This window comes from Polyodon spathula, chromosome 4 (assembly GCF_017654505.1).
Source record: "Polyodon spathula isolate WHYD16114869_AA chromosome 4, ASM1765450v1, whole genome shotgun sequence".
In the NCBI taxonomy this organism is placed as follows: domain Eukaryota; kingdom Metazoa; phylum Chordata; class Actinopteri; order Acipenseriformes; family Polyodontidae; genus Polyodon; species Polyodon spathula.
The window spans coordinates 59167696-59192644 of NC_054537.1; the positions used below are offsets into that span (position 1 = coordinate 59167696).

At 36.9% G+C, this 24949-nt stretch overlaps 1 protein-coding gene across 5 annotated transcripts in view; it reads right to left on the minus strand.

The window, feature by feature from the left end:
* Positions 1-522: 522 nt before the first annotated feature.
* LOC121314689 (nuclear receptor subfamily 4 group A member 3-like) overlaps positions 523-24949 on the minus strand; it is a 27194-nt gene continuing 2767 nt past the window's right edge. For 2 of the 5 annotated variants that reach the window (XM_041248200.1, XM_041248199.1), the window contains exons 2-9: positions 23416-23583; positions 22712-22793; positions 19676-20547; positions 12638-12767; positions 9638-9801; positions 8117-8343; positions 4819-4997; positions 523-1061 (exon numbers count right to left, since the gene is read on the minus strand). In XM_041248200.1, coding sequence (XP_041104134.1) covers positions 787-1061; positions 4819-4997; positions 8117-8343; positions 9638-9801; positions 12638-12767; positions 19676-20547; positions 22712-22775 — 1911 coding nt within the window. In that variant the 5' untranslated portion in view covers positions 22776-22793; positions 23416-23583 and the 3' untranslated portion in view covers positions 523-786. Of the gene's footprint in view, positions 1062-4404; positions 4558-4818; positions 4998-8116; positions 8344-9637; positions 9802-12637; positions 12768-19675; positions 20548-22711; positions 22794-23415; positions 23584-24949 lie in introns of all 5 variants that reach the window. The other 3 variants (XM_041248203.1, XM_041248201.1, XM_041248202.1) reach the window with 3 other exon arrangements.

Here is a 24949-nt window from a genome sequence, read left to right on the forward strand (position 1 = left end):
GTTAAAATAAACAAATGAGGCTGTTTTTAAGATAGCATTTCATAAAATGCACTTGAGTATGAGAGCTAAGAGCCTTTGTCGTGTTTCTTTTAATGTATTGTGTTTAATGGGTTCTGTATTTGAAAAGTACAATTCAAAACCTACTTCCAACCATCTGCACCCTTAGATACAAGAAAGGCGCCATAGGCATCCGTCACAACAACTGTTAACATCTGATAACATTTTAAGTCAAATTGTCAAAAATAATTAAATTTCTATCAATTTTACCCAAAATAAAAAAGAAATACTCTGGGACGTTATATTACATACAACTGTAACAGTGCTTTCCCTCTAAGCCAGTGGTGGCTTGGTTAGGAGACTCCAGACATTTCTTAAGGATATTACAGACTAACCACAGTCAAAGAGTTATGCTGTTTTCTCTGCCAGGACAGCATCGTACAACAAAGTGCCATTGTTAGCAATTTCCCTTAAAAGGAAATATATAATATAAAATATATATATATATATATATATATATATATATATATATAAAGCAGCAAAGCAGTTTTTTTATGTTAACAGTTCTGCAAGAAAAAAACAGTCAGGGAGTACTAGGAAGTCCACAAACATGAAGTGTCTGGGCTGTTCCTTCTTCTTTTTCCTCCTCGTCTCTTTCTACTCATTTATTGTGTTAAACCAGACTGGGCTGCTGAAGTGCATGGCTCTACCTCCATGGGGAGTTTACTGCCGGGGGAGAGAGAGAGAGAGAGAAAGAGAGACAGAGGGTTGCCTCGCTGGCTAGCTGACTCAGTAGGGGAGGGTGTCCAGGAATTTGTCGATGATGGGCGGTGGCGGGACCAGGTCCTCTAGTTTCAGGTAGAAGATGCGCTGAAGCCCCTGTCTGCGGTGGGACCTCAGCTCGCTCCGCACGTTCAGCACCCTGGACAGCAATGCCGACCCCTTCCCTGCACCGGCTCCACTACCTTCACTGCTGCTGAAGCTCAAGCGGTCCCTCAGGCAGCAGATGACCTTGTTCTGCAACTCCTCCACTTTCTTTGGTTCTTTTAACCCATGCCGCTGCTCTGTAGGGGCACAAACATAAAAAAACGGTGTTGATATATTTAACACTAATCTTAAGGGAGAATCTTTTCAGTTAAAAAAAAAATAAATTAAAGAACCTTTGATATTGATACTGAATTGATAACCAGTTGAAATGGCAAACTCGTGCCTTATTCGTGTGACCCTTGTTGCTTATTTTTGGTTTCAATTCAATGTCTTCTTTTTATATTAATTTCAATGCAATTCCTAAGAGCTTTTAAGATTTACATTTTTTGTTTTCTTTCCAAGCGAATAAGGAAGTCTCTAGCCATGAAAGGTGCAATATAATTGCAAGTCCATTTGCTTTTGCAGTATAGCTGCTCTGGGGTGGGCGGACATGGCCTTGACTCAAGAACTCCGAGAGAATGAGTGCCCTGGGAAAGGTGCTGCTTCACGCCACACAAATCCTGCAGTACGTCCCTTGTTGACTTGGAAACCTGCTCCTTGTCATGGGAACCACAGTGCCACTCACACCACAGATCAGAGCCCCCTCCCCCACACTCACACCCAGAAATCAACACTGCTGTTGGTATAGTAACCTTTTCAAAACTAAGGCTGTGCTGCAGTGAAAGGCCTGGCTTTTACTGCAACAATGAAAGAACATTCTTTTGTACATTAAACAGATGATCCAAAATTTTCTGGGGACCTCCTGAGAATCCTTTGCAGACCCCAGTCTGAGAACCAGGATTCCATTGAGGCTACCACAGTGCAAGATGACACTGTTTAAAAAGAACTGTCCACTCAATTTGTGCTTTCAACTTATAAGGAATAAGCTTTGACCCCGAAACTCTTTTAACCATTGGTCTGCCCGAATCAAACCCAGGACTGCTGCGCCACTTCGCCTCCCACCTACTGCCATGTGTCTGAAATCTATTTGAGTGTGTTCTGTATAAAGAGCTGAAGCCACGACACCTGGAGCCTGCAGGGGTCTGGAGTGAGGGAGGCAGCGCTGTAGAAAAGCGGTTTTGGAATTCACTCAGTTTCCTCCAGCAGCTGCCAGTGCTCAATAACTATGGTAACCATTATTAATTCAGCAAACTCAAAAGCTGATCAATATCCTTCATCATGCAGTGCAACTGTCAGCTCCATCTTGGCCAGGTTGCACACTCTGCTGGTACTCTCTCCACACAGCTCCACTTTAACAGCCAGCGCAATCAGTCTTTGTGTCCCCACTGCTGTTTAAAGGCTAGCAGGGGGAATCCTAACAGAACTCAAAATTGTCTATCACTTCCAAACACACACAGACCTCCCCCTCCACACTTCTGTTTTTGTTTGTGTGAAGGAATGAGGCGATATCGGGTGGAGAACTGCAGGGTAAACACTGATGTTACAGAAAGCCCTTTTTGTCCCTCCAGTATCCAATCCATTTATTTTCTCCCTTTTTATTTGCTCTTAATCCTGTAAGGGGCTCCGGTCAAGTGGGTAACCCAGCTGAGAGGTACTACTATAATCTAGGTCTTTGAAACTAGACTGTCAGTTATATGAGCAGGTATAAAGCGATCTTTTAAAGTCAGCAAGTTCTGTAACCCATTCATTTGGCTGCTTATTAGAATAATGTTGTCACAAAAGCATTGTGTTAAAACGTTCAGAGCCTTCAGTTCTTCTTCTTCTTCTTCTTCTTCTTCTTCTTCTTCTTCTTCTTCTTCTTCTTCTTCTTCATAGTTGTGATAATAATAGTAGTTGTGCTATAGTAGACAAATGGTTTGGCTAACTGTTATTTGTCCCAGCTTCGGCAGCCTAATACTACTAAAAGCAGGCACAGGGCTCCCATTAATTGTAAAGTACATTAACAAGTAATCAATGAGAACTGTGTGACTACCTATACAATTGTTTGCTATATGATGAGCTTTACTGATCGAGTTATGTGTTGCACTGATACAGTAACAAAAAGCTGTGTGCACACGTATCATGGATCAACAGGGTTGACGTTAGTAGCTGCTTGATCATTTGGTTAGTGTAAATATTGTCAGGAATGCAATTTTGTAAAATAATTTAAATAAATAACAATAGCACAACAAATCTTTCATCCATTTTTTTTTTTTTTTTTATAAAAGCACTGTGAATACAGCGATGACACAAATATTTACTGGATATAATAGATTATTTGTATATACAAATCTATGGTAGACCCTGATATTGATGCGATACAGGTATCTGAAATGCCTTTGTAGCTGATAGTTTGGACCAGGTGGCTTGTTTCAGATTGTATCAGATGGAAATTACATTAAAATGTGCTATACTGCTGAATTATTCGTATTTAATTATATATTATAAAAAAAAAATATATATATAGTAGAGGGTGCTGTGTAAAATACAAGTTGATTTTCAACCATGACCTCTCCTGGAATGGATATCAGCTTGTATTGTACAACCACCTGTATGATATTCTATCTATAAATATGTTAAATCATAATGTAAATATATAAATAAATGCAGCCTAATGCAGTCCCAGTACAAACAAACCCTGCCAGTCAGTGGAGGATCAAAGGCCAGTGTTTAAATAAAGGGAGCAGCAGGACTTAGTCATGTTCTCGCTAGCTAAATATTGCACTGGGGTCAAAGAGAGGTAAATCTGTTTATATCTCCCAGGTGTTTTCATCAGGCATTCCTGAGGCAATGTGCTTGAAATGCAAATCATATTATACTGTGAGTATTTTACATTCTATACGTTTGCAGCAACTGTCCAGGAACCACCTTTAATAGTGTTTGCCTAAGTATATGCCTGTCTTCATTACTTGTGGGTTCTGATCATTTATTGTTTTAAACGTCAAAACAATCTACTACAGTATAGAGATACAGAGCTTTCAAAGGTGTTAGGTTTATTGATCTGTAAAGAGGTGTTTGACAGATTTATGCAAATGTAGTTCTCATCTCAGCAAGATGGAAATACAAACCTTGAATAATAACACTTTGAAGTAGGCATGTGAAAAATACAGCAGCATAACAGCAGAACAACTGTAGCGCTGCATCAACTAACTGCAGCAACAAGATAAGAATCACAATGCATCAGCAGCAAACAAGAAATACTGTATGGACTGCCTATATTATACATGCTGTTGTCGCTTTATTTATTTATGTGTTTTCAATAAGTTTTAGTATGCGTTAGATGCAGTTTAAATAAACGTACATGAAATATTATTTTTTGCCAATATTTTCCTTCTTTAAAAATCAAAGCACATAGTCAATTGCATTAATCCGTCTGGAATTGGGATTTTATCTCCCTTCAGATTTCATGTTTCAATAATTAATAAGGGTGGCACCCAGTGGGAGACGGAGTGTGATTTGCACAAAGCCCCAGTATGGAGGCAGCTGACAATTCATTATCACCTGCTGCTGCTGCTGCTGCCGGCACCGCTGCACGGCTTCCCTGCACCGTTCAGAGCAGAGCAACAGATGGACCTTTCCACTGCCCGCCTCGAACTGAAGCAAAGAGGCCAGCAATCTGCACATGAATATTCAACAGCCGTCCTAGCAAAATCCCTGGAAGATGTAATTATCCAAACACAACAAGACAGGGAGAACTGTAATAGACACTCTAGATGATGCTTTAAACCCCCTCCAGGGATAAATAGGCTTATTTAGAGCATGCCTGCCATCGCAATGGTCTTAAAATATAGAAATCTGTTTATGTCAGTCTTTAAAATAATGACGAAAAAAGGCTCTTAAGCTGAAGCAATTGCCTTCTAAAAGTTTACCACAGTATTTTTGAACAGTCTTACTGATTAATACAAGCCGACCCACCTGTTAATATGATTAGTGCGGACAGGCTGGCAAAGGCGGCGATGTCCAGATTAAGGCTTTGAAAGTTTGAAGAAAAGTCTTTGACAGAGTCGAGCCACTCCCCAAACCCACGAAGGCACTGAGATCTATGCAGCACGAGTCCGTTACAGAACACAAACTTATCCTCGGCAAGAATCGACCTGGAATAGGAAAAGGAAAATAAAAAAAAAAAGCTTTCAAAATAGGGGACAGGTCACGTCTTAACATTTAAAATCCCAGACACAGTTTGTGTTATAAGCCTCGGAATTAGCATCCTACAGTCAGGAAGTTCCCTTTGCTTGATCAATGAACAGACATTAATCAATTACAGCATAATCATAATTACAGCATTTAGCCACCAATGGAAACGCTTACCATGCAAACACTGAATTTGAAGTAAGATGGATTTAAACAATGATAAAGGGGAAACAAAACATCAGTCATTATTTTTTTTTTATTTTTTTTGCATAGCTCTAGTATACTCATAGGTATCCAAAAATACCTGTTTTTAACCTCAAGATTCTCACTTACTATCTATTCCATTATTATAATTGGCATAGAGTAACTGTCTCCTTAAAACCCCAGCAAACTCACTGACGAGGAGCTACAGCAGTTATAAGTATATAGGCGTTAATTAAATATGATGCTGTTCATGATGAGTTAATGTAAAGGCTTGTGGTTGATATGTGGAAAGGATTATGAACTGCAGCTTATGTCTGAATACAATATGAACTGGTTATCTATTTTAAACTATATTATACTTAACAGATTTTTTTTTAATTTATACTTTTTTTTTTGTACAGTTTTCTAGGTAAAAGTGACATTGGCGAGGGGGTTACTTGAATGTCTTCATGATTATTCCAGGTATTAATGTCAAGTTAAATCTCTTCCTTTGAAATGGGTGGGAAAAAGACACTCCCATGCACACACAATCTGTCTTTAGGTTAATTCCAGTGTGTAAGGGGGGAGAGGGCTACAAAGTTGGAGAGTGGAACATCCCTTGAAGATCCTTACAATGTCCTCTAATAGCCCACCAGGTGGTGCCATGCAAAATAAAAAAAATTAAAAAAAAGAGAACCAAAGGTGAAAAACATCTTAATAAAGTGGTCTGCTGTCGTTCTGTAATATATGGCAGAGTTTATTTATTTTTTTTAATAATCCAATTAAGAACTGAATGTATCACTAGTCCTGTGGTAGTTGGTTACTACTGGTGCCCAGTGGTATCACTGTAACCGAGTCAATCGCATCTATAATTGAAGCTCTAACAAGTTGCCCAGGCGCCCTCAGCAAGTGGAAGACAAGTCTTGGTTAGAAATATTAAATGCTAATTTCCTGGCTGTGTGGCTGCCCCCTGGGTGCACAGCCAGCATGTGCTTTATTAATGTTGGCTAATGGATTTAGGTTTGTAGTCATCTGCCCGAGAGGCAAGCATGGCACAAGTCACTCAGTATATATTAAAGGCTACGGGTGTGTAGGCAGTGTGTCTGAAAAACTGGTCAGAAATACAGAGCTGTTTCACTGAAGCTCCTCAAGACTGACACGTTGGCATGGACATGGACTCAATGAACAAGCCTTAAATTCCACAGTGTAAGAGTCGAATGCAATACTGCTACTTCAGTAGTCCCTAATATTCTGAAACTAAAGATTTAAAAAGCACATTGAGGTGTGACTCATACCAGAGCAAAATTAGGAGTCTTTATTTACTCATGTCTGGAGAATTCTGTAAAAAGATTTTTGGACTCAGAATTACCCTTTTATACTGCACTGGGGACCTATACAAGAACACAGTGCAGGTTGCTTCTGTATGTGAACTAGTAATATAATGATGTAGTAATTTATATTGGGAGAGAATTGCAATTACATCTACATTAATTATTGTTTGAAAGGATAGAAGCAATTGAAATGACAGTTTACTACTTTTATCTGGTTTTCAATACTGGTAGTATAAGAGTATAGACCGCTATAGTTTATAGCAGAATAAGTTTATAGCAAGATAACAAGAGGGTAATGGAATGAGCTACCTTTCCTTTATAATAACAAATGACTGCCAAATTTAACAGAATAAAACATAAATTAATCTTTTTTTTGTGTGTGTGATATATATATATATATATATATATATATATATATATATATATATATATATATATATATATATATATATATATATATATATATATATTTCAATTTATTTAGGTGTATTTTGGAGATTCTCTAAGAAAATGCTGTACTATTATTCATTCCACCATTTTTAAATGTGTTTCTGATCGGATAAGACACAAACACGTATGATATGGCAACAATTGGGCAAGTATTTGGACTGCAACATAATGTCAATATATTTTTCATCTAGGTAGAGGATGCTTTAGAGAAAAGTTTGACTACTATTGCACAGACTGGCTTACCCTACAAACAGCTGTTACACAAATGAGCCAGCCACATAGGAAAACTGCAGCAAATAACTGAAACTCAGCCGAGCAAGTAAGACAGAAAAGAAAGACGTACAAGCCAAAGCAATCTTCAGACAGTTTGACATTAAAATAATTAGCTAATGGCAGACAGTGTTGTGTCATTCGAATCGGATGTGGAAAACCTCATGAAGGAATAAAAACAAGAGCAACTGCATTGACAGGAATATGCTACCATTAAAGGAAGACAATTCACTCTTGAGATTTAACTGAAAAACAGACGATACAATGAAAAACATCTGAAAAAAGAAACGTAGCTGCCAGATAAACTCCAAAGACCAAGCGCTCAAAAGCTCTCTTTTTTTTATTGACCTCCAGTGAAGTATGAACAATTTACTACCTACTTCTGCATCTGAACCTTGCAAAAATACCATCAGCCCAAAGCTAACATATGAGACAGCGAATTTTCACCAGTTAAACACCAATTAAAATTAATTATGTGGCAACGGGAAGCAAGTAACTCCTGGTGTATACAGTGTATTTTACACTTTACAATTCAGAACAAAAATGTATCTTAAACTCAAGATCTGGACCATGAATCTTATGTATCGGACACATTCCGTGCATTTCCACAGCAACATTCTTTAGCTGGTCAGCAAACTGATGTGGCAACCCACACTTCTCTCTGTGACGGCTTACTGGCACACCACAGGTACTTATTCATTAGGGAAGAATGCAAGAAGCCTGAGCACACCCTTTCTACTCTCAGATAGCCTCAGCATTGAGGTCTCAGCATGAATGAAGAGTAAGGACTGAAATGTGCTCGACCTGAGTGGTTGTAATGTATCCTCTCAATGGTAGAAGGTTCCTACCTGTTCGCAAGTCTTAACACAAAGAGGTCCAGGAAAGCAGATTCTACGAGGAGGGTCTGGTCATCCTTGGGCAGCTCGTTGAACCCCGGGATCTTGTTGGCCCAGGTTCGGGTCACCTCTATCGAGACGGTAAGGAGGCCGTAGAACTGCTGGAGGTGCTGGGCGTCAGTGGAGGCGGACGGCTGGTCTGTAGCACAGAACTGAGGTGCAGGAGAGGAGAGTGAGGTCTGTGTTGTACCATGAAATCCAGGATGGGGGCAGGGTGGGATTAAAAGGGGAACCAGGGGCATACGGTACATTTGTCAAGGGCCCTGGGGCTTTAAACATATAATTGACCTACTTTGTTTTAAAACATTGTCATGTTTTACATCAGTTATATTTTGTATAATATGAATGCACAGAGCCTATTTGGTAAGTTACTTTGTGTATAATGTATTAAAAGGGAAATACACACAGTAAGCAATCAAGCTTTAAATAACAGGGCTCATGTGCATTCACATTATTTTAACAGTTTTTTTTAACACACACCTGATAATCACAATGTTTCATTGTGCAAATTTAAGCCAAGCACTTACACCAGTGCAGTGGTCATTCATGCTAAATAGCATACCTCAACGACAGACCAGAGAATCAAACTTGGCCACTTTTGTATTGAGATTTTCAGTTATAGGTCAGAGGGCATCTACAGCATGATATAGTAGAGGAGGTAAAGGACAGCAGTATTTATGTCAATGAAATAGAGCCCACTTAACAGCTTTGCTATAAGCTTAGAGACCTACTGAGATGTAAATGCATTTGTACTATGGTTGACTGAATCTACTAGTCAAGCACATAAAGACTGCCAAATCCACATTTTCTATGAACTGCAAAATTATGCAACGCTAAGTAGCTGTGTATAAACAGAGATGGATAGCGGAAAAGACACAGGGAGGTGAGAGAGAGAGATGGAGTAGGAGAGGGAAAGATAGGGAGAGAGTGAGAAGGGGTAGACAGAGGGAAAAGGACAGGAAAGAGTGAGAAAAAGGTAAGAGAGATAGGTAGGGGAGACAGAAAGTGAGGAAAGGGATAGCGATAGACACAGGAACGGAGATACAGACAGAGTGAGGAGAGAAATGGAGAAAGAAACAAAGGGACGGAGATAGAGACAGAGAGTGACGAGAGGGATGGAGAAAGACACAGGGATGGAGATAGACAGAGAGTGAGGAGAGGGATAGAGACAGACAGAGAGGGACAGAGATGGAGACAGATTGAGGAGCGGGATAGAGATAGAGACGGACAGAAATAGACAGAGGGTGAGGAGAGGGATGGAGATAGACAGAGTGAGGAGAGGGATGAAGAGGGACTGAGATAGACAGAGTGAGGAGAGGGATGAAGATAGACAGAGAGGGACTGAGATAGACAGAGTGAGGAGAGGGATGGAGATAGACAGAGGGACAGAGATAGAGACAGAGGGATGGCGACAGACAGAGAGTGAAGTAAGGGACAGGGATAGAGACAGTGAGGAGAGGAGTCTGTACTCACCCTGGAGTAGTCGAGCTCTCTGGGTGTAGACTCACTGAGTGCTCTCACTAAGGCATTGACCAGGCTGAGTGGAGGAGAGGGGGGAGAGGGCTCTTGCTGTAAGGGACTCTTTGGTTTGGAGGGCAGGCGGCCCCTTCTCCCTTTCAGATTATCAGTACGGACCACTGGAGAAGAGAAGAGCAATACTAATAAGCACTTAAGTGACAGCAGAGCCATTACAACAGGGTGAGAGTAAGACATATTTGGGGCAAGTGCAAAGAGCAATTTTCAGAAAGGAAACACATTTTAACAGCTTACTAGCAAGAAACTACTCAGCAAGAACAATAACACAACTGTTCCTTCATGCAGCCGGGCAGTGTCCAGCTAGTTTAATATAATTACAATTGATTATTCCTTTGCCTTTTACACTGTCTTCACTATGGGGCCGCTTACTATGCAAATAACTCAACTGAGTGTACTGTGTTATAATGCTAATTAAGGACAGAGTAGACCCCACTACATGATAAAGCTGTTACTCAATTCAAGCAGCACTCTACTTTTACTGAACTGTTTTTGTACATTTTCCAGCCTGTGATGATGAAAAAGCATAATATTTGTTACTCTTATTCTGTTATTACAAGTCAAATATATAGTAAAACCCAAAATGGATGTAATCTTAAATTGCTTTGTATCAGATAGTTTGTTTTAGATGGAAATGATGTCACACTAAAATGATCTATATTGTTTAATTGTTCTAATTTAACTATATAAGCTAATTGCACCCACTCAAGGATAGAGCATCCTGTAAGCTTTCTTATGGAGTGTATATCAGCTTGTATCATAGAGCACCCTATATAACATTCTTTCTATTTTACAGATAAGACACATTGCATTCACAGAAGTATTAAGCTCAGCCAGGTAGCCTATTTTCTAGCCAAACCCGTAGCGAATGTCTAAGATCCCCACTGATAACCGCACTGCCTTCAATATTAGCTTTTTATTTTCGGATTATGAATCAGCTGGTTTGAACATTTTCAAATCAGAGCAGTTTCACAATAACACATGTGTTAATGACGCACTCAGACAGTCTGCTTTTGTTTGCTGTGGGTGGAACTTGCTTCCCATTTACACTCGCCAGGCCAAGCTGAAATAGGAGATGCTATCAGTAATTTTTGCCTGTTTATACAATCGATAGCCTCCAGTTAATAGAAGTGAAATTGCATCGATGGCACATGTTCAGTATTTTTTTTCTTTCTTTCTAGATGTGGCAGGTTTTTGTGGGAGTCTTAAGTGTGTTATGATTGTTCCTGGCACACTGCTGGGCCACTTTATTTGGGACACTCAGACAGTATTTGGCAACGAGCCATGTTCACTAAATACTTACTCAGTAACATCCCTGATGGATGTAAGAAACACCACGTCTGTTCTAGGTAGTATTTTTTACAGTACTTCCACTAGTGCTGCAGATGGGACAGGTTAGTAGTTGCACACTCTGGTACCAGGTGTTACTTGGAGGCTAGACATAGAGAGCTCTATTTTAGTTTTCTTTCACCAAGATGTGACTGAAATATAAACTAATACAAAGTGAATCTGAACGACTCGAGAATGCATGGTTTAGGATAGCTTTCATATCCACATTGAGCTACTCTTTAAACCACCGTGTGGTCTGCTACAAGCTTACTCCAGGGTTAGCGCAATCGAGAGGCTTTTTATCAATCAGACGCCGCTGTGCAGCAAAGTATTTGTTTTCGATATTATACAAATTCAGCAGAGATGCAGAGTTGAAAGCAGGCAGATCAGAATTACCAAACATGTACTTGCACTAATAAGTTAAACTGGTACAGTTCACAGCTAAGGCGGCAGTGTCTTCAGACATCATTAAATAATATTAAACAAATTGCATTTTAAATCCTAGCTCGGTAACTTGAAACATGAAAATATGCTTTGTCGTTAATAATTGTGCTGCAAGTGATTAACGCTTTGGAAAGCTAATTATACTGTACAGGAAATTCCAATTGCATGGGTTTAAACTGTATTACAATGCTAATGTAAGAAGGCTGTGATTGACCTTGTTTCCAAATACAGCAACTGCTACTGCGTGGCATGAACACAGCGAGCGGTCCCTTTTAATGAAGGAAATAAAGTTGCAGTGTATTGCAGTCAAGTTTCATTTAACACTCAAATTTACAGTAATTCCATACTGTAATTCCATAGTTCAACTTTCTGTACACTCACACAACAGGCTCACACAATGATTTGATTGAGCCAGAGTTGAGACTCATTAATTATCAATGTTAAAATGTCTTTTGTTTATTAATATTTGAAACAGCACTTGTGTGGAACAGTGACGGTCATATCTGCTAATACTGAAGCAACATACAGATGACAGCCAATAACAAAGTTCTAAGGTACCAGGACTGACCAATAATATCTAGGTTCTTACTGACCTCAAATATTTGAATCACAGCTCCAGCAGTCTCTACAGTCCCTAGCATTATATATTATAGTAATAATATGAGATATATATATTAATATATAATATATATTAGATGGTACCAACCAGAGGTTAAGAGTTATAGGGTTACAATAGATTTTGTTTCCTGTAAATTAAATTGTAGTATTACAGATCATCAGTGTTTATTTTTCTTTCTAAATCAAACAAAATAATCTGTAAGGATAATTATCCAGTTGAGCAGGAAGCAAATGTTTGCATTTCTCGTCATGCCCTTTTGTCAGCAATTGAAATATAATAACTTATAAATGTGTGTGATTTCCTATTAAACATATATTTAGTTTGCACGGAGTAAACATCAATCACGATCAATTTCACACTTGTTTGATATTACCTTCAAACTCTAATGTATCTTTTGAACTCAGACCTAACAAGATACAACTTGGGTCTAGGAAGAGACATTTGTATTACCACTGGGGCTTGATTCCAGAGCCTTTTCCAATGCTGGAACAGAATCCAATAAATGAAAATAAAATACTTTGCTCCCATCCAAGGTGTCTGTTCCTTACCTTCTTTTACCATCCCCACACTGAGACACTTCTGAAACCGGCAGTACTGGCACCGGTTTCGTCTGCGCTTGTCCACTGGGCAGTTTTTGCTCGCCAAACAAACATATTTTGCGTTTTTCTGCACCGTTCTCTAAAGAGGAAGATAGAGAAAGAGAAAGAGAGACCGTTTGAGATGACTGCTGAATCAGAGAGAAGAAACCGGCAGGTCAGATTTTAACTACAATGTGACAGGCTACAGTGCCATTGTTTTAATTAGATAAAAAATTAATTTCCTAACATGGTAGCCTTCAGGAAATACAATGTTATTAGTATTAGCCGCTGACAGTGAAAATCAGGGAGGATCGTGCTGAAGCAGGTCTCGGGAGACAGCCCGCGCTGAATGATAAAATGATTTGTGGGGGGGTCATTACATGGGGGGGGGGGGGGGGGGGGGGGGGGGTGTATAGGGTTCTCACCTTCTAATATGCCTTTGGGGATAATTTTCTACTCGCCTGCTCCCAAGATGATTACTGACCTTATTAAAATAAAACCAGAATGATCTGCGGTGCTCTTCTATTGCCACCACTGTTTTAAGGGGAAAAAATATGAGAATGTCACACATATTTTTTTGTAAACCTTTTATCTGTTTGTTTATTTATTTAATGTTATTTTACAAGAAGTTAACCCTTTAAGCATATAATGATTATCTATCTATCTATCTATCTATCTATCTATCTATCTATCTATCTATCTATCTATCTATCTATCTATCTACTTACCTATCTATATCTATATATTATAATGGTATTATTAAGAATAAGTTTATTTTTTTATTTTTAGGTATTTAAGCATTTAATTAAAGTTTAAAAAAGTACTTCTCAGAATAATGTTTGTTTTAAATTTGACAGGTTTGTCTTTCTGAATTGATTTTGCTACGTTGCTTTATTATACAGTACTAGCTATGTATATGGTCACCTGAACTAAGCTTTCATACCTGAAGAGATTTCTTTCTTTTTCAATATATGTGTTTGACAGAGGTACCTTCACTTAAGCAGACACAAAAGTTCAGTTCCTTTGGTGATCAGTTAATTATCTCTCTATTTTTTAAAAATAAATATTTAAAATAAATAGCAATGATAATTACACTACTTAAAAAAATTTAATTGTTGAGATCAATGTTGTATGTTGTTGCAATGACTTATAACATAATTTCTTACTGTGATTTCTTTTTGCATATATTTTTTTTAATTTGTTTTCATGACAACCAAGCCAAAATGCAGCAGTTCTTTTCAAGCATAATTAAAACTGCATAATAACAACCGTCTATATACTGCTAAAACACTGACTATTTATAGAAAACCACCACATTTACAAAAAAATTAGCTTAGTAAGAAAGGTAAGTTTGATATAAGCAGAAGCCGTCTATAAAAAGCTTTTTTTTCCAGTTCTGAAGCATTTTTTTTTTTCAAACTATGCACTCGAGCAAAGTCAGTACAAACATTTCTATTTTTTTTTTTGTCAGTAGGCGGAAGTGCAGCCCGCTCCCCTTACCCAGGTGCAGGTGGTACAACTGCGTCTCCAACAGTCTTTTTATTCACTGGAGCAAAATCTATTCACAGCTATTTAGTGCAGTTTGGCAGATGAGCTTCTGATACATCTTCCTTCGCGGTATATCATGCCATTTAACATTGTCTAACTGAAATGCTTCAAATGAAAATAGATGGAAACCAGCTATAAGATCAACTATCTTAACATCTTTAACTAAAAAAAAGAAATAACCACAAAAGAAGCAAAAAGTAATCAACAAAAGCCTTTTTAAAACCGATGTTCTATAGAAGGATCCTTTTGCTTAATTCAAGAAAATTCACCCTGCTGCACTGAGGTATATTTCCAGTCGGCTGAAAACATGCAGCAATAAATATAACCTCTTGTGGTTTGTGCATATACAAAATAAAAGAGTGTGTATTACCTGCAGTGCACTCAAAAGTATAGATTCTCTCTTTATTGTTCTTTCAGAGTTTCTGCCATCATTACAATACACAAATAATCCAACAACACATATATATATATATATATATATATATATATATATATATATATATATATATATATATATATATATATATATATATATATACACACACACACACACACATATATATAAATGGTTTACAAACTATTATAATGTTTGTATGTCTCTTAGTATATTTAACTGTATTCATTTGTATCAGACCCTCACAGTGACCTGCATCTATTTTCAATGTTGTCTCAGCTAGGAGCTTTAGTCACAATTTAGTTCAATTTAGAGACCCGTGCAAGACATATTCATGCAGTTTTAAATGATGTTTTATTGATATGACTTGTATGTGATTAGAAGAAATATTTGGAAAAAAAGTTTAATTCGTACCATTTTACTTCGGAATAAAATAAACATTGTACCAGAATTATCTATGTGTGGTTTTTTATTTCAAATGTCACTTATGCATTGGTTTCCATTGCATGGTGTTATTTTGCCACTAAATACATTTTAATTAGAGTTTATTAGACTATGCTGCCCAGGCCTAGAATTAAATAATTGTTTGAATGTAGAGCTCCATTTGAATCATCCACAGGTGAGAAGAAAACGAGTGCCATGCGTCAAATATAGGACTTAAATAGTCTCACAACAGTCTCAAATGTTTTCCTTTTCAATATTAAAATGTATCTTTAAATTGCATACAGAGATCACAGCAAGAAATAAAAAGGTATAAAAAAAAACCTCAAACAATGATGGTAATCTATTAGCTACGTAATGTATCAACAAGGATTTCCACAGCTTCCAACACCATTTAAATAGCAGGTAAAGCACTTTGCACATTACAGTTCGGTCAACAAGAGCCCACTTCACTCTGTGAGAGCTGTCAGCCATAAATGCTCGCAATAACATGTTTACACATGAGAGACAGAAGCGACATGTAACATGTGCTAATGCTTCATGCCTAAATTAAAAAGGCTTCTAGAGATATAACTCCCCCACTCTGTCCCTTCGAGCACCCACTTATCCACCACAGTGGTTATCAGGACTCCATTGGTCAAAGGAGAATGTCTTGGAGCCAAAAAAATAAATAAATCTGTCTTTCTAATTACACAGGCTCGGGCATTTTTGTGACCATGAAATGGGTCACTTTTAATTGGATTCCTGAGCCTCGAGTGTGTTAGAGGTAACGTTAAGCAAGTTAAAATAAGCTTATTGATTTATTAATTTATATATTTTTGTTTCTTATTTCACTTGCTTGATTGTTTGTTCAGTTCACACACTGGTGAAATGGTTTAGTATTAAAAACCTGACATTAGTTATTGAAATGTAATGGTGCAGTGCAAACACAGTAATAGATCAGATGGGATGTTTAGGGGAATTTGCAAAATGCATTAATCATGAACTTAAAAAAAAAAAAAAAAAATATATATATATATATATATATATATATATATATATATATATATATATATATATTGTAAAAAAAAAATGAATTATTTGGAATTAAAAAAAAAAAACCTGACATAGACTAAAGTCATGTGACTAACTAAGGGATATCATCTTCAAACTGCAGTGCAGCAGGTTAACATGAAATGAAATAGTAAAAGTGTGCTAATAATATTGATAAATTGGAAACAATTAAAGAAATTTTAAGATGAGAGTAACCAACATGTGTGTGTGTGTGTGTGTGTGTGTGTGTGTGTGTGTGTGTGTATTCATGTAAATGCACACAGATGTCTTTACAATTTGTAAAACCAGGTGTGAATAGTATGCTGACATTCATCAGAAGAATGTAAATGTATTTATTTGAATCCCTGTAGGAGAAGCAAGCTTCCATAATTAATTAAAAATGAACTTAAACATAATTATAAAGCTGAAAAATTAATCATTTATTTCAAAATGCATTGCAATGCATTACAATTATCACCTAACCTTTTAAGTTCAAGCTTTAATATTTGACTGGAATTCATTTTAGGAATTGCCTATTTAATGTTGCTGCTGTGTTAATTTTTGGCAACATCATGATTTACTCACCCGATTAAATACTGTTTAATAAAATACAATAATACACAGAAAATGTATATTTAAAAAACAAAAACAAGTATAGTCTTTTCTTATTTTTTCTCACAAAGTAGTCAGTCAAAAAAAAAGTTCATGAAGTCAAAGGTGATGCTACCCAGCCTGAAGCTGCATTTGTCTGTTTCTGTGTTTTAATATGAAGACAGTGCCACCCATCAAACTAAAAAACAAAACATATTTTCTAATATTTGGTTTATACAATGTCACAACTTAGTACTTTATAATGGGTAGCTACTTCATACAATTTAACAATATTAAAATACAATAAATATATTGACATTACCAGGAAATTGCAAACTGAAAATATCTGTGTTAGATTAGCTCTGTGTTCCTGGCGTTCCTTTTTCTTGTTTTTAGTATATGTAAGAAGATGTTTTTTTGCACAGATAATTTAACCCACAATAATGTTGCTGTGCTTTAACTCTCCATTGGCTTTGGGTCCGATATGCCCTGCTTTATGCCTATGACAACTTTTAAAATGCTGGTAAAGAACAAGGGCAGTTTTTAGCAAATACACATACTTTTTTTTTTTTTTTTTGCACTCTTAGAGCACGTTGCAAGTAAATTCACGCAAAACATAATAACGGGTAATAACAGAATTCTTTTCTTAAAGTCCCAGTGCTGGGACAGATATCCCAATATTCTTTCACATGTTTTTTTAGATGTATTCAGATACAAAAATCAGATGTTTGTATTCGCTAAAAATGACAAAAATACCCATAGCACTTATTCACCGCCTCACCTGAATTTGCGCAACAATGGCAAATGAACAAGTTCTCTGTGTGATATGTGAGATGAATATATATATATATATATATATATATATATATATATATATATATATATATATATATATATATATATATAAAACACAGGATCAACACAGCAGCTCCTGAGCCTCTAAACACAGCAGACAGTGGCCATAGACATGTTTTCATAAAGTAATAACATGAAGTTTACTTGAGCCTTTTTGTAGTTGAACAAGCAAAGGAAACTGAAATTTAACTTTAAACACTTCAGATAAAATAAATGTGGAAATGGCATTGTAAAGTGGAGGAGAAAAAAAAAAAAAAAACTATTTTATTATTACATTTATACAGAAGTCGCAACAAAAAAATATAATAAACACAATCTATAAAAATCACTACACAACATTTCCAGGAAGTTGGGTGCTGTTTAAGCAAGGCATTCCAGAATGACGTGCTTGCTCTAAAGCACCACAATGCATTTTTGTCCCAGATGGCTTCCCATAGAGATCACTACGTGTGCGCCCACATAATCTGGTTTGTTTACTTTTTGCTGTCTAAAACTTTTAAATAGAGGCCCAAGAGCTGCTGTGTTGATCCTGTATTTTTTTTTTTAAATATATATTAATCTCATGTCACACAAAGATCTTTTTCATTTGCCATCTGTCGTGCAAATTTTGGTGAGACCGTCAAGATGTGCAAGGTACTTTTGTCATTTGTAGCAAATACGAACATCTGATTTTTGTATCCGGTTACATGTAAAAAAAAAAACATTTAAATATTCTAATATTTGTCCCAGCACTAGTGCTGGAATGAACACCAGATTTTCATGTTCAGATATTCGCTCATAATTAAAATATTATAACTAACTAACTACACTAACTACAAAACAAAGGATGCCAAATAGCAACTTTAACCACATCAAATAAAACAAATGTGGAAATGGCATTGTAAAATGTAGGGGAAAAAAATTCACCGTTTTGGTTCTTGTTTATTACATTCCACAAAACAAAGTTGCAACAAAAAAATATATAATATATACAATCTATAAAAATCACTACATAACATAATGCCTGCGGAGCCCTTCTAAAAGTGTGTGTGTGTGTGTGTGTGTGGTTGGTATGAACACCCCCCTGCTAATTTACATTGATATTAAATTATAGCTTTGCACGATGAAATACATTTTAAGCATGCCTAGTGTAAAAAAAAAAAAAAAAAAAAAGGACAACAAAATGTTTGGGTTTAAAACGTAAAAAAGGCACAGAAAGATGGTTTAACAGGTGTCGATATATAAATGTAAGTGTAATAGACTACTTGATGCATTTTGTAATACAGAAAAAGAAGAGACGAAGTTTGTGCATGCATACAGTTCAGTGACTGCTTTTACAACAGAAAAAATACAGTCATACCTTTGTCTCGTTGCCAACCCTTTTTTTCTCCTTAATAGATAACATTACTATCATGTCAAAAAAACCTTTTTTTTCATTAAAAAAAAAAAATGTAAGCAGTATTTCTATGGATAAATGAATGCAATTTAACAACTACGCCAAATATTGAAAGAGGTTATATATTTATAGTCTACTGGTTATTTAAAGTTTGCAACAGCAATACTACTACACTACTACCATGACTACAACTACTACTAATAGTGAGCTAGTTATCCCACAAACATCGTTCAATTTACTTCAAAACAAATAAAAAATAAAATGACCATGTACAAAAAAAAAAAGTTTTACTGTTATTTACTGCTTCAGACACAAATTACATGTTTCAGCAGTCTTCTATAGTGTTACAAGATGACGAATGTAGAAACATTCGCTATCACACCAAAAGTCAGCTTCTCTGCGCTCATTTTTTGCCATACGATTTGTTAAAAGCTTCAATTTATTTTTGTATTTATATATATATATATATATATATATATATATATATATATCCCCCCTTCGGGAACTGTTGCACAATGTTAAGTTTCCTATCTATGCTATATGTTTTTCCTTGGCAGGCAAGACTTGGCAAGGCAACATCATATACCCATGCATGTTTTATCTTTCAAAAAATGTACTGTATATGAAAAGTAATCCAATTCCTTGCAATAACAATACCAAACACAATACAGTGCATTATTTATTTCTTTTTTTTGCTGTGCCCTACCCTACAACCCAACACTGCACTGAGGTAGTTTAGTTCAGTAGGAGATGAAAGACTGGGTTCACTGACCTTGAAGAAGCCCTTGCAGCCCTCGCAGGTGCGCACCCCGTAGTGCTGGCAGGCAGCGTTGTCCCCACACACTGCACAGGTACCCTCCCCGGACGAGGAGGAGCGGCTGGGAGGAGAGGGGAGGGTGCTCTCCCCCAGGATGTGGGGGCTCTGGACCATTGTCAGTGGGGTGAAGTGCAGCCCAGTCCCCTTACCGAGGTGCGGGGGGTACAAGTGCGTCTCCAAGCCTGGCTGCTGCCCCACAGAGGAAGAGGAGGGGGTTCTCTCGGGACCGATGGGCAGGCTCACACCTGGCTCGTAGCACATGTGACTGCCGGATCCCACTGTGTGTGGGGGGGACTGCTTCAGAGGGAAAAGGGAGAACCTGGGGGTTGACTTCAGTGGAACAGACTCCATTAAGTGGCTGGGGGCCATGCAGGCCTGGGGGACAGGTGTTAGGGAATCATCCCACATCGATGAGGGCCCATGCTGGCCAGGGAAGCCAGGGGTGGTGGGGGTGGAAGGGGGTGATGGCTTGAAGTACATGGAGGTTCTGGGCATGGGGTCCTCAGACTGGGACTGCTGGATGGGTGGATGTGCGTAGCGGGCATCCTCCACTTTGATCAGGGGTCTCTGGCCAGAGGATTGCACCTGGTACAAGCAGGATGGCTTGAGTTCATAGGTGCCGGTGTAGCCCTCCACGAAGGTGCTGAAGCTGGGCAGGGAAGTGGTGGCAGCGGCAGTGATATCTGTGCCACTCAGGTCCATGCCAAACTTGGTGTAGTCCGGGTTCATGATGTCAGAACTATAGTCCCCTGCGTAAGGGTAGGTCTGTGTGGCATAGCTGGAGCTCGGGGGTGACGGGCCATACTGAGCCTGCACACAGGGCATATCTGAAAGAGAAAGGCAGACCTGGTTACAGCCCCTGAAATGCAGTTAAAATTACAACTGCTGGCTAGCACTGGGATGTCAAAGCAGAAAGCTAATATCACTCTGCCTTTGTGGCTTCATTTTAGTATGCTGCTCAGTCCCAATCCCAAGGGACAGTCCAGGTTTTATTTTCTACCAGGATCTAAATACTGGAAACTCCTTCAATCCAAGTCCTTTTTTTACAATAAGATTTTGATGTCATTCATTTTAAAGATGAAGGACATCAAGCAAAAGTGTTGTATTGTGTAGTAAACAGTACGTTACCTAATTAGCAGGCTTTTAAGGTTAGCAATAAGTCAGGGAGCATAGGACTAATTATTACTACAGGTTGTCTCTCTAATTCTTTCAAATGTGAAATGAAGCAAGGAAGGAAGGAACTCAGATCATTTAGATTTCTGGTGCAGATAGTCAACAGGGTGTGGTACCCTTGTCAGAACAATATATGATACTGGCTATGATGCCAGTGACACTCTGTATACATAACAAAATTACAAATCCTGCCTTATGAATAAAGCCCTTGGTGGTCCTATGATCTGCTGACAAAGCCTAATTTCAGACTGCAGATCCCTGTGTGTAGATGTATATCTTGCACCATTACCATCAATGCCAATTCATAAAGTAACAAAGCAACCCTCTCACTGGAATGCATGGAAAATGAAAAACACTGTAAAAATAGCAGGACACAATCCCAGATCTATATCTCTACGAGTTGCACAATAATGCCAGGACACAGTCTGTTCCGATTAAAACAAACAAAACAAAAACAAAGCCCTGACTTGTATCATTTTGAAAGGTTTTAGGTGTTTGTTCCCTGCACTCACAAGAGAACTGTCAACAAGAAAATTAAGTTTTTCTGTAGTGCCTGTAATCTCTAATATTACCAATGTAATATGTTTGTCTTGTATTATGAAAGCCTGTACAGTTAATGTTCTGCATGTCCTTAGATGACTGCTGCTGTGTACACAGCAATGTGTGTACCTAGCAAAGAACACTTTGAGGAATCTAGGAAGCTTCCCAGCAGCCCCAAGCTGTATTGTTGTATACAACTTTAGAACATGAATGACTTTGCCATTTCTTTTTGTATTTCAAATGCAACTGAAAGGTGTTGTTATTTAAAAACTAAACTACTGTGTTGTACCATGGTAAAAGCATAGGAAAAGTGTAGTTAACCATAGTAAAAGCTTAATGCCAGTTTTGTAAAAAAAAAAAAAAAAAAACAACACTTAAAAAAGTATTTTTTGACTTAAATATTCAAAATTACAGCTTAATTTAATTATATAATTTATATTAGGTAAACAAGTTGCTGTATTTTACACTAAAACTCTTAATAAACATTGAAGCAGTGCAAACAACCCATTTTAAAGTGTGACTAGAACTGTAACAATAAACTACAGAGCAAGCACATAAAGCTTTTTATAGTATTTCTCAAAAATAAATAAATACATGAATATGTTGTTGTATACATTTCTGGAATCAGGAAAAGTGTCTGGTTTATTTTATTATTATTATTATTATTATTATTATTATTATTATTATTATTATTATTATTATTTATTAAAAATGAAAATAATATCTCTTTCACAAGATATACCAATCAAAAACAGGCCCTATCCTGATCATTACAGCATCCACTATTACAAACATGTGAACGTACTCAACGCAGCAGAAGACAACTGAACATGAAAGGGTTAACCAATTGTAAGCAAGGAAGTTTGCAAACACTAGTTTTAACAGAAAAAGTTAGAACATTCTTTCTTAGACAAAATAAAAACTGGGACAGCACATGATGTACAACTTGCCATGAGTCCATTTTTCTAATCGGAACGTAGACCTCTGTGAATCGACCTACACTTGCTTGGGTGGATATTAATGTGTGCAGAGTTGAGCAACACTTTGTTCCATTTATAACGCGTTTTAACCTCATTCAGAAAGACGTCATCATCACTGGGGCAGCGGGCTTTGGTTTGGCACACAGTCAGATTACAAAACATGAGGGAGAACACCTAGAATTTGCCACAGGCACGCTATGATAGACACCCTAGCACAGTTGAATTTTACCAAAAACGTTTAACTTTGTTTTATATATTTTTTTTAACTGAATGAATAATTCACAAAATAGTCTCTAACCTCGAGGTCTGCATTTTAGGTGGGCAAAATGCATCTGTTCCAAAAACTGAGCAGGCCTGTTCATATTCAGAATGCCATTGATCTATAATATGAACAAAAATACATAAAATAATAAATAAAAAAACAAACAAAAAATGTGAAATATAAAATGTTAAAAAAAAAATCCTATCAAGCGGATCATTAGTTTTCTAGTTTAAATGGTCATGGTACTGCTGTATTAAGCATGACACCGGTAAATTCAAGTCGCCAGATAAAAATGCCGACAGACATTTGGAGGACGTCGTGCGCAGGCCACACACAAATGTTTCAAATGTCAGCCTAATTCACAACCGTGTTTCGGACTTAATTTTATTTGTTTTAGTTTATTTCCAAGTAAAAATGACTTATAGCTTATATACACAGAGGACTACATTGCAAATGTCATATAAAAATTTTTAATGTGTAGAGCTCTATGGACATTTTAATTGTAGACCTTTCTTTCTCAGAAGCTGTGTTTTTCCATGGACCGCACAAAAAAGACCACTACATATTTATTATCTTAGCTATCACCTGTGAATGTTGAATGTATGCAGTTATTGACGAGATTATATAATTATTAATACTGGTTTTATATTGAATTAATACGCAGGAAACGCATATATAACCTGAAGTAACATGTTCATACCTAACGAAATGCCATTCCATTGTAAGAAAGATATCCTTACCTGGTTGATATTTTGCTCGCTGAATCGTGCTTGTTTTTCCTGGGGGAGGTGTGACGAGAGGAGGGTGTCTGGAAAGCTCAGTGGAAGAAGCTGCAGCGACCACTGAACTTTCTGTTAGCCGGGTCTCGGAGCTGGAGCTCGGCTGGGGGCGCTCTTCCGAACCGGGGTCTGGCAGAAACAGGGGTAAGAAAGAAAAAGTGAGAAAGTGAAAGAAATTGAAAATTAAAATGCAACAGAGAAGAATGAAATGAAATAAAATAGAAACTAGGCTAATAGTGTAAGTCACTATATTTAAATGGTACATGTTTATTTAGAAATAAATATCACATTTCATAATAATAATAATAATAATAATAATAATAATAATAATAATAATTTGAGAAGTAAAATCATACGTAGCCTATACTAAATTATTTCCCCCTTAAATCTTCACAAGCTGAAACCTTGTTTTTTTTTTTTAATTTTAAATATGTACTTTAAAATTATCAGTGCTCCCCAGCAAAAACAAACACCCAGGACATTTGTTTTAACATTTTATAGCTACGCAAAGACAAAAGTGCTGTTTATTATCTTTAGTTATAACAGTTCTATGAATTTTTTGCCGGTTCCAGTCGTCTTACTCACGTCATAAAATTCTTGAGTTCTGTTTCGTAGCGACATGACTATACGCATATCACTATATATATATATATATATATATATATATATATATATATATATATTATATATATATATATATATATATATACACCACACATAGACACTATCTGATCGATTTTGCCGTGAATTAACTGTGGTGTAAACCTCAAAAGGAAACGAATGTATATGAAGCACAGAAACCGTGCTCGCTATAACAGATAATAAGGGTTCATGGATATTCTATCAAGAACTACCAGTATGTGGTTTAATTTGGACTTTCTCTGGAATCCTTGTTTTGAGGTTCCATAAAGACCTATAGCTACTAAACAACAAAAGGTTCTAAAATATTAGGGGTTCAATTCTTAATACCAAATATTAACCATTTGAATTGGTATCCTCTAATAAAATATATAACAACGCTATACTCTATATAAGAATTGTTATTTTTAGAACCTAAACATGGGTTCAGAAAGAGCAGTGTACTAATACAAATATACTAAAGATAAATAAATAATATGTGCATTTCACAAACAAATAGTTCGTTTGTAAACATCTAATCCTTATTAAGAAAGTATATTTCCAAAATATTCTAAAGAAAGAAATATCAAACTATGCGATTAAAGTAATCGAATCTAAATATTTTTGTGTGGCAAGCAGGTTAAACTAAAATGCACATATGCATTTCAAACATTAACAGTACAATAACATACAATCATAAATACATTTTCTGCAGCAGCTGCCGGCCTCTCAACTAAAATACATCGGCCATGAACGCCGATTATGCCTCCGTATACATCCTATACCGCATGTTGTAATAATGTTTATCTTCTTCCATCAATGAAGCCGCAGGTCTATTTGCTTTGTTAAAAACAACTAAATTGGTTACAGTATAGGT